General features: G+C 41.6%; 1 protein-coding gene across 1 annotated transcript; it reads left to right on the forward strand.

Moving 5' to 3' along the window:
- Window positions 1–1,783: 1,783 nt before the first annotated feature.
- Window positions 1,784–8,675, forward strand: LOC124270578. Its single transcript, XM_046705596.1, has 3 exons — window positions 1,784–1,900; window positions 5,365–5,446; window positions 6,515–8,675. Exons 1-3 carry the CDS (start codon window positions 1,861–1,863, stop codon window positions 7,578–7,580), a joined length of 1,188 nt encoding a protein of 395 aa, XP_046561552.1. The 5' UTR covers window positions 1,784–1,860; the 3' UTR covers window positions 7,581–8,675.
- The last annotated feature ends 6,248 nt before the right edge of the window (window positions 8,676–14,923 follow it).

Consider the following 14,923-nt stretch of genomic DNA (forward strand, 5'->3'; position numbering starts at 1 on the left):
TGCGCCAAGAGATCAGGAGGTACCAAACCAAGGGCACCGAGAACAACGAGGTACCCTACGACAGTGTATTTGGGATGCAAGCGAGACATCTCAAAGGCGAGGTCCGCATATATAGCATGCTTTTCCTGAATCTTGCCAATCACTTTGCTGTCAAAAGGGACAGAAAATTCCCAATCCTAGTGACCAGCATACATAAATGTATTAACGATTAGTGTTGAGCCGCCACTATCAAATCATCACATTGCCAATTGTGTACACAGCGTCGAAAACAGATTAAACCTCGCTGATCACATGTCATGTTTGTCAGTTAGTCACGATCCGCTTTGAACTTCCTTGTCTGGCGACGTCGAAACGAACGCCAAGCAATAGTGAACCTGGCACCTCATGGCAGATTTGACGGTTGATAAATGTATGCCTTCCAAACAAGGAAGTGGGGGAAAGGAAGGAATGAGATCCTATTGTTCGGTACTGAGATAAAAGGGTGTTAACTTCCGACCTTCCACTTAGAGAAGGCGGTGGTCGCACTGACCCGTCTAGTCAAAACCAATGCTGAATGATAAAGAGTGAGTGAGTGAGTGAGTGAAAGAGTGAGTGGTTGAAGGAGTAAAAATGTCTGTGAAAGAGCGAAGAGGGAATGACAGTGAACGAACAAGTGAAGGAAGGAGGGAGGGATAGAAAAAGGAATGAGTTCACCATTAACAACCTGACAGATCCTTACAGTCATACTCTTGTAATGAGTGAGTGAGTGAGTATGGTTTTACGCCGCTTTAGCATATCACGGAGGGGGGACACCAGAAATGGGCTTCACACATTGTACCCATGTGGGGAATCGAACCCGGATCTTTGGCGTGACGAGCGAACGCTTTAACCACTAGGCTACCCCACCTCCCCTATTATTGTACAAAAGGGAACTTGTCATATGGTAGGTCAGTCATTTGGTTTGTTGATTGGTTGTCTAGCCAAAACTAGCCACAGTAATAAAGCCGGAATACTGCTGATTGCAATGTCAAACAATACACAAGCAAACAAATCGAAACACGTTTCTTTGTCAAGAACTTCATAAATGCCCTTTGCTTCGAAGTGATGAAATGCTTATGGGCAACTATTTCTCAACTATATTCAATTTGAAGTGTAGCTTGGAATACGATTGACTACAAAGAGCCGGAATGTCTTCAATACATGCGGTAACATAATTATTGCAGCTGCGTAACTTTGTTAACCCTTCTCGTAATGCACCCTTGATGGCGGAGGATGGAACCCCATAAACATGAGGCGTTGGCGCAATCAATTACCATGTTGAATAAAGGCCACCTCTGTAATGACCATGTTGTTTCAAATCTTCCACGTTTCAACTATCTTGATAACCGTTTAGCATACCCTAGCTATATGTTCCCCCGATTATATTAATAATTTTGTTTCTATTTTATTCTTATTTTCGCCACCAGACTACTACATGCATGCATACGCAGTATACTAGTATTTCTATAAGGAAATACATGCAGCATGCACTTTGTAACCTGGGATTAGGTTCCTCGAAACATATTTTATCTAATGATTGATCTACCTGAACATCTGATCAGTAAATGCTGTTGGTGTTCATGGTAAGCTGGCATTTAACTGAACCATATTCCTGAACACCTCCCGAGTATGCTGAAGCCACGTATTTTACAGTTATTTGACGTTCTATCGCAGTTATCATGAACTTTGTTTATACAAGGAAAACAAAACAACCTTTCGAAACCTGAATTTGCGACAGATATTCTCCTTCCGTCTTAAAATAAGTTACGGTTTCATTACAAGTGTGTGTTTGTATGTCCTCAAGCATTCACTGGGAGGGAGCGTATATATCGTGTACGTGTCATGTTTATGATGCTCCCTCCAGAAGACGCTTCAATCCCAGGTAAGACGTTCACTCTACCTCTTAATTCGTTGTGGCAACATCTACTCAAAGACAAATCTAAATATGTTCTTTGATTGGCATTCTAGAAGTTGGGTAGATGAAGAATGAGGGCTATTTTTATGAATATACTACTTCTTTATTCTATAGAGGAGAAGTTTCGACATAGATTCTCATGTCCTTGTCAAGCAAGTGGTACATGGGAAGTATTTTAGGTGATATATATACACGAGATGCTTGTACAATAGGTGGGGGATGAGGCGAAAATGAGTTGTTTATACAATAGAATAGGTTGATAACACAGAATTAAGTAGGTTGATAGGACGCCAGTAAAGAACATGTACATAGTTGTATACATATGGGATTAAGGATGTCGATAAGCTGCCAGTAGGGAATGATATACATAGGTTGTTTACATAAGTGATAAAGGGACTGTTGGGAAGCCAGTGGCGAAGTGATGTTTAGACAATGGATAATGTACAGTGTTACACAATGGATAATGTACAGTGTTACACAATGGATAATGTACAGTGTTACACAATGGATAATTACAGTTTTACACAATGGATAATGTACAATGGTTGAGTAGGGTTACATGAAGTTAATTGAGCAAGCGATGATAGGCCTTGGGGGTGAAATATCCTTCATCTCTGTTGATGGCTGGGTACATCTTCTTTATATGGACAGCTTCAAGTAGTTTTCGGGTTTTGAAATCAGGCTGGTTCATTTCGATGACGTTGGTGGTGTTTCAACTGATGTTGTGGTTTGGGGTGGCTTTAAGGTGGTCGGTTATGGCGGATTTAGAGTCTTTGTTTCTTACTGAGGCCTGGTGTTCTTTGATCCTAATGGTGACTGGTCATGATGTTTCACCAATATAGGAATCGCCGCAGTCGCATTCTATCTGGTAGACTACACCTGCGGGATGTGGCTTCTTTGCCGGGGTGGGTCTGCCTGTGGTCTACCAGATAAAATGCGACTGCGGCGAAAAAAATTCGTGTACGCCCGATAGGTTGCAAAGCTTTATATTTAGATAGTACTGAGGGCTCGCCCCACCTTTTTAGCGAAACCAATAAATGAATAAATTATGGTAACTACTCCCCTTGAAAAGTATACATTATGCGCAGTTTTCATTGTGTTAGATGTGAAGGTTAGGGTTGAAGATCTGGTTACTGAACTTTCCGATGCCGTTGAAAAGAGGAAGAGGTTTGGCCTTGCATGAATATACCTTAATTTATCACATTGTCCCCTAGCCTGTGTATATAAGTCAGGAGCACGTCTGTGTTTGCCCTGAAATAGATATATCCATTCTGCACTGAAAACGTATGTAAACTCATGATATGAAAGCTTCCGCCTTCCTTGCATCAGGACAATTGACGCAACGAAGGTGATGCGTATGTATGTAGATCATATGTATGTATGTATGTATGTATGTATGTATGTATGTATGTATGTATGTATGTATGTATGTATGTATGTATGTATGTATGTATGTATGTATGTATGTATGTATGTATGTATGTATGTATGTATGTATGTATGTGTGTGTGTGTGTGTGTGTGTGTGTGTGTGTATGTGTGTGTGTGTGTGTATGTATGTATGTATGTATGTATGTGTGTGTGTGTATGCATGTATGTATGCACATTTCACCCGTGCATGTCCGAGATGGGGGAATGAGGACGACTCGACTCATTGCTGATCCTTACGTTCTATGGACATTGTACGCTGATTATTTTTGCAAAGGTGATTGCAACACCGATGATTGATACACAGGTGAACACTGATGGTTTATTCAAAGTAAACAGTTGCGTTGCTGTCATGAAAGACACGTCGATCAACACGACTTATAAACATGTCAACAAAGGGTTTGATTATCTCGACCTGTCGAATGGCCCTTCCTTGCACATAAAGGAATGGTGTCCGCTCAGTTACACCCGTACCTCAAAACCATAACCGGTCTACCGACAAACCTGTCATGAGATGCCAGGTTGATATGGCTGACCGTACGTTTCGATCGTCACTAGACGCGAAAAAGCCTAACAAGGAAGTGCAAAGCGAATCGTGACTCATTGACAAACATGACATGTCATTAGCGAGCTTTTTATCAACGTTCGATGCTGTGTACACGATTGAAAATATGACGATTTGTAAGTGGCGGCTCAACACGTGATCGTCGAACGTTCAGATGAGCTGTAAATGATGATTACCTGCCAGAACTGTAACCGACTGACACCATGAGGTGAAGATGCTGCAATTAGATTCTCCGTTGAAATGAACTCACGCATCTATCTTTCGTTCTTATCTGTGTTTGTTATGACCTGGGACGCCCTAAACGGAATCGACGGCAACATTTTGGGTTTGATGCTGTCAGTCAATGGTCAGCTAACCACAGACCATACCACGGAACCTCGAGGTCATTGCATGCTGACTTCTACCAGTGTCCAGTGTGTGTGTTCCCGGGTGCTACATCATTTGTCCATTCCCAAACAAAGAAAGATGTCAAATAAATCACAACGGTGTGATAAGCATTTGTTGTTGTATGTCAATGGTCACCTAACCGCAGATTATACCAATAAACGTCGTGATTATTACATGCTGACTTCTATTTCCGGTATGTTTGTAACCCGGGCGCTGCATTGTTGTTCATACCCAAGCAATGAATAATAATAATAATAATAATAATAATAAATAATAATGATTAATTTGTATTGCGCTCAGTGGTGGTTAATAGTTTCTGATCTATATGTCAACTTTGGATTAAGAACTGGAGTTGTAGGCGTCATTGAAGAGGAAAGTTTTCAAACGGCTTCAAAATGATGAGTAGGTATCTGCACTCTTGATCTGTTGTGACAGGTGATTCCACATATTGGGAGCCTGCACAGAGAATGCTCTGTCAAGTAAATCCCAACAACTATATATTAAGCATAATCAAAAATACATAATAGCCTAGAGATATTAATCTACCTACCTTGATAGTATCAAACCAGGAATGACGTCCTTCAAGCATGTGTGGCTCTCCTGGTGGAGCCACGTAAAAACATATAGGATATGTGTTTTGGCGTTACGTTTTACAGACATAAACGGTCTTAAATAGGGCATTTGTCATCATCACTTTGTTTACATTCACATCTCAGTATCTCCTATTTAAGACCATGTGATCACTGATCACCGTGGATTTAGCAATATTCCGCGGGGGGTAAGTTAAAACTGGACTTCATATCTCTAGTTTGATATTTGCTCAGTTGCTCTCAGATTACCAGAACAAATGCATTTATTTATTTATTGTATTGAAGATCTGGGTTCGATTCCCCACATGGGTGCAATGTGTGGAACATATTTCTGGTGTTCGTGTTATTGCTGCAATATTGCTCAAAGCGACGTAAAACCATACACACCCACTCCAATAGCATTACGTACAGAGAAACAATTGACTGTGCACATGTCACTTGAATTCAAATTCAAATTTGCAGTTGGTGCAGCCGGCCAGTGCGCCATAGCAATCGTTGGATCGTCGTGTGTTGTTCTACTACTGATGTACTGCGTATGGATAAGGTACGTATCCATTGTGAGTGAGTGAGTGAATGTTGTTTGATGCCAGAGGTAGCGATAATCCATCTATTTATTGGTGCTGCATTAGCTATCGAACCTGACCAGATAAACATATGAATGATGGTGAAAGTCATTGATCTTCGTAACGGTGCGATGGACCGTTGAAGATCCGGGTTACAATTGGCATTCAGTAAACCATGCTTCCCACAAAAGGCGACTATGGTCGTAAGAGGCGACTAACGGGATCGGGTGGGCAGGCTCGCTGACTGGGTTGACACATGTCATCGTATCCCAATTGCTTAGATCGATGTTCATGCTGTTGATCGCTGGATTGCGTCGTCCGGAATCCGCTAGAAGTATTAACAGGTTGCCGCCATATAGCTGGAATATTGCTGAGTACGGCGTAAAAAACAAACAAGGGTGCGAGCTGTAACGAAATGACGACAAAAAGGGGAGCAAACGGTCGGATCCGGTGACTCGGATGCTGCATGTCATCGCATCCTAATGGCCTAGATCGATGTTCATTAACTCGACCATTTACAGGCAACCGACATACTTATTGAGTGTTGCCGAGTGCGGCATCAAACAACATGCAACGAAACCAAACCATTTACATGACACAAATATTTCTGAACAAAAACAGCGCCAGATGGGAATAGTTGTTTACTAGGAGTTCTTGTGTTACAAGCATATATAACACAGGGGCAACAGTAAGATGTATGAATGATTGCAATCATGAACGTAATAAAGGACCTGCTGATTCCAGTCGATTGGGATGGTGCTTCTGAAATTATTTTGAACTATCTGGAGAAAGGACCCTATGGTTGCTAAACAATTTTCGACATTACCTTGCATTGGTTGCGTTATTTTTTGCCGTTAAAGTGAACGTTTAAACTTTAAGTGGATGTTTTGGCTCCTCATCGATTGCAACAACACTGCGTGAATATACAAGAATCATTGTTCCGTAGATGCAATAGTTTCAACAACACCCACGTGAAATGAGATTGCTATGACTGTCATTAGTGGACATGATAGCTTCCACTGTGAAATTAAAATATGTTTTCTTTTCAGAGGTCTTAAACTTCCTCGGTGGGTGTCGAAGCGACGCACGCGCTACAAGACTCCCGTTGCCCGATATCACAGCGATTATGGCGTTGAGTTCGACCTTGACGACGCCTACGCCTACGCAAGCGTGGACGACCAAGACCTAAGAAATGAACCAACATCTAGTCAGGAAAGGACAAGCAGTTATGATCAAATAGGTGGCGCTTCCGGCATATATGAAGATACGTCATTAAGACTCCAGCCTAACGCCTCGTTGAATACCAGTCTAGAAGGTACAGATTACAGCTACAACCACCTGAACCACAAACCCAAGCCAAGAGTCCTCAACCATCAATATGACTTAGTCATTCCCCAAGGACTAGAAGCTGCGCCACCTTCAACGCCAACGGGTTCTCAGCACCACGTTCTTGGTCCACCTGTGGTCCAAACATTGGTAAAAAATGACTACGACGTTGCGAGGACATCGTCAGTAGTTTATTCAGTAGCCTCAGATCCTAGTAGCCCCATACAACCATCAGAAGCTGATGTAAAGGACGACAGCAGTGATGAGGAAGCGCGCAATTCTGACACTGATGAAAACCAGTGTATTAACAATGTTCGTGTCAGTTTAGATGTTGGCGGAGAGATAAGTCAGTGCAGAGATGAAAGTGAACCTGTATATGCATTGGGCACCGTCATGGCTAGGCCTGACAGTACGTCTCAGATATACGACATCCCGATGCTACCAGTGTCTAAAATAGGAGCGTCGGAGCAGAAGGAAAAGGCTGTTCTACAAAAATGTCTAAGTTATCCTGAAACCGTGGCGGAAACCCAAAATGTTCAGCAAGTGTATTCAGTGGCTACTGGTATTGAGCCTGTCTGTGAAACTAATGCCAATACCAACAACCGTGAAATCCGGGAGAAACAGGAGCCCAAACCTGCCAAGGTCAAACCTCCCATAAAGAAGAGGCTAAAGGTGAAAACACCATCCAGGTCTGTCCAGGCCTTGGCAACGTTCTATGACACGCAGCTAGATGCTTGTTCACTTGTGAAGAAGCCTCGTAGTCCTAGCTCAGATCTGATATCTGAGTGAGTGAGTGAGTGAGCGTGTGAGTATGTTATATCAGTCTTAACCCACTCTTAGAGTCTCACAGTTAGTGACTCACAACGTGTCAGCTTAATGTTGGGGAACTGCCCAGAAGACAAGACTGCCCATACTCAGACCGGACCTAGATGTGTCTACCCCTTTGGTGAAACCCATGAGCACTGCTATGGTCCTGACAAACCGAGATTCATAATCGGCAAACCTTGATAGGAACACAAATGCTGGGCAGGTTTCTTGTGTGTTGAATGGAAGCAACTCTGGCGGCAACCCCTTTGCTGAAAACCGGACAAGATGCTGACACAATAGACGTGACACAAGATGTTGGTCATTTGCTCAGACCAAGGTGTCTGAGGAAGGTTTAAAACTTAGACTAAAGGACTTCGAGGCTCGTGTGTCTTTATTTTATTATTCACGTGCAACTTTTGTAACGCTGGAATTAGCACCAGGATTGTACACACAGCCTAGAACGTGCACTAATTCTGGAGTTTCTACATTGAGAAATTAAGACGCCATGATTAACGACATTCTGCCGCGTGTAACCAGGCTGAGGACTCAGGACTCATTTTCGTTTGTGTATATATAACTTTTCTTATAAAGCAGGAAGTGTTATCTAACATTCGAAAGAGTCAATGATTAGTAGTAATATTGGATTCTTGATGATTATGTTTGACCTTTTTATACTCGTTTCTGGCACCTACCATAATTAATAGTATCGAGGCCTGCTTCATCTGTTTGAGACATATTAGTAAAAGCGAGCGATGGCACATTATGCCTCTTCGCGTTAAATCTCATTACCTCTAAGAAAACAAGCCTTACAGCATGCACAGCGTAATTTGCAATGCTTTTATAAATCATATTTGTTCACCACCTCTGAGAAACTATAACCTTCTTTGTGTGTTATTTAAAATCAAAGTTAACAGTACTTCAGAACGTCACCGCCTATGTTACGCATACTAAAAAACATATGGTGACAAATGATTTCAATCTCTAATATCCGTTCTGAAACACTTGAAAACGCATATTATTGTATAAATATGTCGTACTTGTAGTGTAGGTATGAGATAATAAAAAATGTCGTTATGGTTTGAATCTTATTGGAAGGATTTGAGGCAGATGCGTGAGCTCGTGAAGATCCGGGTTAGAATTGATCTTCAGTAACCCATGCCTGTCGTAAGAGTGAGTGAGTGAGTTAATATTTAACGTCACATCGGCAAGATCTCAGCCATATCGTGACGAGAACAATTTAACTTATATCAATATAAAACAATAGATTGAGAAAATACAAACCTTTCATCGAAGGATAGTAAAACTACTAGAATATCACAACTCTTAATTTAAAACTAGTACGCTGTCATACAAATATATCACTATAGACAAATATACAATATAAAACCGGTCTATAGATCACCAGCAACTGATATTAGGGACCATGGGCACTTACAGTACTTTGGCTACCTGCATGGACCCTAGCTGGATTTTCACCACCCCTTAAGCCACTGGTGATTGTAGTGAAATTTAGCCATTATTTAAAACAACAATTATTCTACGATTAAAATTATGCAGGTCGAAATTGACTTTGAAAGTTTTGAGACTTACGTATTCTCTCAGTAGAAGCCTGTCGTAGGAGGCGACTAAGGGGATCGGGTATTCAGGCTCACTGACTTGGTTGACACATGTCATCATATCCAAATTGCGTAGAACGATGCTCATGATGTTGGCCACTGGAATATCTGGTCCAGACTCGATTATTTACAGACCGCCGCCTTATAGCTGGAATATTGCTGAGCACGGCGTAAAATTAAACTCACTCACTCGCAGATGCGTGATCTGTGATAGGTGGTGATGATCATGACCAACACGCATACTCTCGGCATTGAACATTCATCCTTGTTTATTCAATACTTATATACTTATACTTATATTTGGTCCGCATACCACTATCTTCTTTTCCAAAGTGTACACTGAAACTGAACTATGAATTCATTGTTAATTTAGCGCATGCAAATACGGGTATTATTTTCATTTTTGGTAATTCCGTACTGCGGAGTCTAAGTTGTTATAACTAGTCCCCAGTACAATAACTTTGTGAACACATCGTGTTAAATCCACTGGTAAAACCACATGATTGTGACATGCTATTTTTGTCCCGTAAGGTCAAGTGTGATGGAAATGAATAAACGGGCACACTTGCAACAAGGAAACAAGTCCCATATGAAATGTAATGATAGCATACAGCAATACGAGGAGGCTAACCGCTCTGATCATTATGCGCATTTTAACTCCAAATTCATACTGTATAAGATTAAATCGTGCTGATATTAATGGAGTCATTAAGTCGGGTTTAATTTGCACTGAGTTTGTTCGTTCGTTCGATCGTTCGATCGATCGCTCGCTCGTTCGTTCGGTTGGTTAGTTTGTTGCATCTTTTTTTCTTTCTTCTTCATCTTTAAAAAGTTCACTTATGTCGCACTCACCAGTATTACCATAATATAATAACGAGTTCCTGTACTGAATCGTTTTAGGCTTACGATTTCATACAAGTGGTCGTTATTATGAGCAGCTATCCAGACCAGTCAGGTCATGATGACACGCTGGGTATAAATGAGAGAGTTTAGTTTTACGCCGCTTTTAGCAATATTTCAGCAATATCACGGCGGGGGATACCAGAAATGGGCTTCACACATTGTACCCAGGTGGGGAATCGAACCAGGGTCTTCGGCGTGACGAGCGACGCTTTAACCACCATAGGCTATCCCACCGCCCCCGCATTGTATGATGTCACGGAACTTGTCCCACCTGACCCATACTGTCGCCTGGTACCAGGAGAAGTGATTCACAGGGTCTGTCTTAGCGTCCTGGTCGCCGACTAACCTCTCGAATAGCAGGTGTCATCCTGGTTAACTGACTGACTGACTGAGTTTGGTTTTACGCCGTTTTTAGCAATATTCCAGCAATATCACGGCGGGGACACCAGAAATGGGCTTCACACATTGTACCCATGTGGGGAATCGAACCCGGGTCTTCGGCGTGACGAGCGAACGCTTTAACCACTAGGCTACCTCACCGGGTTAACAATGAACTGTGTATGAGTGGGCCTGGGGCCGTATTGATCATTTTCGTCGTTTCTGTCGCATGAGTGAGTGACTGTATGTCTGTAAACAATGGTCACTTTATATCAGTATGGGGCCTTCTACTACTGAGGAGGTTTTTTATGACGTGTAGCAGACACCGATAACCTTTTTTGTCATTTATAATCCTAGTGCGTGAGTGAGTGAGTGAGTATGGTTTTACGCCCTTTCTAGCAATATCCCAGGGCCCCCTTAACCCCCGTCCCCTAGCCCCCTGTTGTTACAAGCTACTATTTAGTTTCTCTAGCCCCTCGGCTGGCTGTTCTGTTAGCTGTTCTCACTCCCCTGTAACAGGATTAAGTACTATTAATCAACTCGTCATCTCTATCTGCATATTGCTTTCTACCTGTAGGAGCAGTCTGTCCACATTTAAGTTGCAAAAGCTGTACTTGGCTGGATGCTTCCTCGTGGATAAATAAATGGCTGTTGGTTCTGGGACCGTCATACTTAAAGATGGCTATTTTATAACAGCAATTTATCCTACGTCAAAACACCTAACCTAACGAGCTTAGTAGCAATTAATCTAGTTACACGGGAGTGAGTACAGCTGACACAACAGCCAGGCGAGGGGCTAGAGGTACTAATCAGTGGCTTATGACGAAGGATATATTGCTCTTATGAAATAGCCATGTCACCAGAAGTTCAGTATGATTCTGGATGAACGGACAATACCCACTGGACATATGGAACTTCTTTAAGTATGACGGTCCCAGAACCAGTACTTAATCCAGTTACAGGGGAGTGAGTACAGCTAACAGAACAGACAGGCTAGGGGCTAGAGGTACTAGATAGTAGCTTGTAACAACAACCTGCTATCCTGACGATTTCAGACGTAATCAAAACGTCCAACAGGCCCTCGTGTCTTTGCGAGGATTAAAGATGTTGAGAAAAATATGAAAAGATTTGAGATGACCCCCGACTCGAAATGCTTCACAGTACAGTACATTATGACATAATGTATTGTACTGTGTAGCACTTCGAGTCAGGGGTCATCTCCAAAATATTTTGTTTAATCTTTAATCTTCGCAAAGACACGAGAAACGTCCGTGTAAACGCGGTTCGACTGTATATGATTGTATCACCAGGATGTCACATCTCCGGACGTTATGACAGTCAAGACAGTGTTGAGACATGAGTAACGAAATGATTAGTCATGTCTGTTTCCGGGTGATATCGAGCCAGTCGTATTTGCATAGACGCGTATACGTACTGATATGTAGTTCTTCCCGCCTACGGGCGGTTTCCTAGGAAATCCCGACTCACGTAATCGTTTGGACACACATACGTTTCAGGTCAACACGGATGGTATAACGGTGACACTTTTAATGCATATTTGGCAATACTTGTTACATTTGGGGTAACGCCTTCTCAGTAATGTAGTTTGATTACTTGAGTTTCATCTGGGTTTCGAATCCACACTCTCAGAGTGAGATACTTAAAAGTCAGCAAACATATGTATGTATGTATGTATGTATGTATGTATGTATGTATGTATGTATGTATGTATGTATGTATGTATGTATGTATGTATGTATGTATGTATGTATGTATGTATGTATGTATGTATGTATGTATGTATGTATGTATGTGTGTGTATATGTGTGCGTGCGTGCATGCATTCATGCATTCATGTATGTATGTATGTATGTGTGTGTGTGTGTATGTGTGTGTGTGTGTGTGTGTGTGTGTGTGTGTGTGTGTGTGCTTGCTCGCGTGCGTGCGCACGCATAAACATCACATATTTTCATACGTTTCCTGCTGTGTCGAGTATAACATAACTGGTGTGGCAGCCTTCATTTTCTGCGTGCATGAGTGCGTACGTGTGTGTTTACGAAGGGACTTCAAGTCCTTAAATAACCCTTTGCCTCTGTAAAGCCAGAAGTCGGTTATTCGAGCTTACAAGGACGATATGCATTTGCTGTTAGAGTGGAGGTTGGGATGGAAGTGACATGGGGTCAAGGGTTGTGTCAGATACTTTGGGGTCTGCAGTGGATCCCGTCGTCAAATAGCGGAATATAGCCGAGTAGGGTGTCAAAAAAGCGTCATTTTCAAAAATGTATTAAGGTCAGCCTAGGCATTTCGACAGAAGGGAAGTAACTCAACATATCAAAAAGCCATGACCCAAAATACGATTGAAGCATCCGTAAAATAATACAAGCTTTACAATACAAATATCATCAGACAAATCTTTCATACACTGGATTGCGAGGTAATAGTGATTAATTCGCAACTTGTGGATTTTAATATCTGGATCATTCTTCCCTTCCTACCACCAGAACGTACATGAAAAGTCTGATCGATCTGGAAACTCGTGTAACGAAATTAATATTCAGTTATAAGAGTGAGTGAATTCAGTTTTACGCCACACTCACCAATATTCCAGCTCTATGTCGGCGGTCTGTAAATAATCGAGTCTGGACGAGACCATCCAGTGACCAACATCATGGGTATCGATGACATGTGTCAACCAAGTCAGTGAGCCTGACCACCCGATCCCGTTAGTCGCCTCTTACGACAAGCAAGGGTTGCTGAAGATCAATTCTAACCCGGATCTTCACGTGTTTCAATTAAATAGCTCTGCTGTTAACTGTAGCTCACGATGTTCATTTCATTATGTTCAACCATGCACCACGTCCTGGAGGAATCCTGGTGTGAAATGTAGAATTAGCACCTGCAGCAATCAAATGTCTTTTCACAATTTTTAGCAGTATTGTACCCATGTGGGGAATCGAACTAGGGTTTTCGGCGTGAAGAGCGAACGCTTTTCATCACTAGGCTACCACACCGCACAGATCTACAGGAAGGAGATTTAAATGCTCTCTCTGTGCACAAGTCAATCACAAAAAGGATGTTATCAACATCGTTGTTGTCAAAATTATCAAAAATATCAACGTCAATACAGGAATGTGGTTGAGGTGTTTGTGCCACCATATATGACGTTTGGTCGGCAATATAGTGCGTTACGACAAAGTAGTCATATCATACAGAAGCCACAGGCCCTCTTGTCACTGTGAGGATTAAAGAAAAATTATTTTAAAATTGACATAACCCCCGACTCGAAATATATCATGATTTATTGTACTAATTCATATTTTTTTATAAATCTTTAATCCACGCAAAGACACGAGAGCCTGTGACAGAAGCCAGTGGTTCGCAGATAGAGACTATGACGCGAGCAAGTGTGTCATACACATTTACGAGGCGAATATAAGAATTCTTGTAATGCTCGAGCGAGATCGAGGGCAGTGGATGGATTTTCACACGAAGATCGTGAAATCAGTATAGGGTGATAATTCTTGTCTTTCATCCTTCCTCAATCCTTCTGACATCCATCCCCAGTTGAAAAATGCACTCAGAATACAAGTGTTGAAAGATGTCAACAATCTTCATTTTATGGAATCAGCAATGACTTGATAATCCGCTGTTGTGTGTGAAGTGCTACTTACAGTAAGATGTTCATGAACTCAGGTAGTTGAAACTCAGTGACTAATGATATGTACAGTAGAATTACTGGACTTTGTAATACGATGACACTCAATCAACAAACGCCCGATCGACTGTTGCGACAAGCAGTTGATATTGTGTGTTTCTATGTTCTTTGATGAGTTTATTCATTATTCATTAGTCTTTGGCAAACCATGGGAACTATTCACATAGTGGATTTCAGAATGTATCTCTGCTGCTTTACTACACACCGTTTATGTCAGCCATTTTCCATGGCGCGTCGAACAGATTCTCCGTTTCTGATTGGTCAATGTTCCCATCCTTATTCATATCAGCAGAGGGAAGTTCATCATGTAATCTGGTGTGACATATACGACAGCTTACATGTGTTTTAGTTATATTATAAAGTAATCACTTCTCATTTCGATTTAATTTGAAATACCAATTCGCATTGCATGAATTGGATGATGGTATACCGTTTGGGTTTGTTGCTTTATATACTCTCTCCAAAATGAAACGCACAGGTGATATTGATGTACGAAATTTCAAATAAGTTTCAAACTGTGAGTGAGTGTTATAATTTCGTCAATGTAATGCTGGTTTGTGTATATGGAACGAACGCACAGCGCAAATAGGAATCTTTGGAAACGTTACTGCACGTTTGCGTTCGAAACTTGCATGAACATGACATAGAGAAAAGTGGTTTGCAATATGCACGTGAAGTTCTTATGAAACGTGAGCAGGGACATTGCCTATATA

The sequence above is a fragment of the Haliotis rubra genome, unplaced genomic scaffold, assembly GCF_003918875.1.
Source record: "Haliotis rubra isolate DU_JTF1 unplaced genomic scaffold, ASM391887v1 Scf1529, whole genome shotgun sequence".
NCBI lineage: Eukaryota > Metazoa > Mollusca > Gastropoda > Lepetellida > Haliotidae > Haliotis > Haliotis rubra.

Bases quoted from the DNA above. Each gene is read 5' to 3' on its own strand.
- LOC124270578 (XM_046705596.1), top strand. From the start codon at position 1,861: ATGTTTATGATGCTCCCTCCAGAAGACGCTTCAATCCCAG. The intron at 1,901-5,364 runs GTAAGACGTTCA...TCAAATTTGCAG, and splicing joins AGAAGACGCTTCAATCCCAG to TTGGTGCAGCCGGCCAGTGC. The intron at 5,447-6,514 runs GTACGTATCCAT...TTTTCTTTTCAG, and splicing joins ATGTACTGCGTATGGATAAG to AGGTCTTAAACTTCCTCGGT.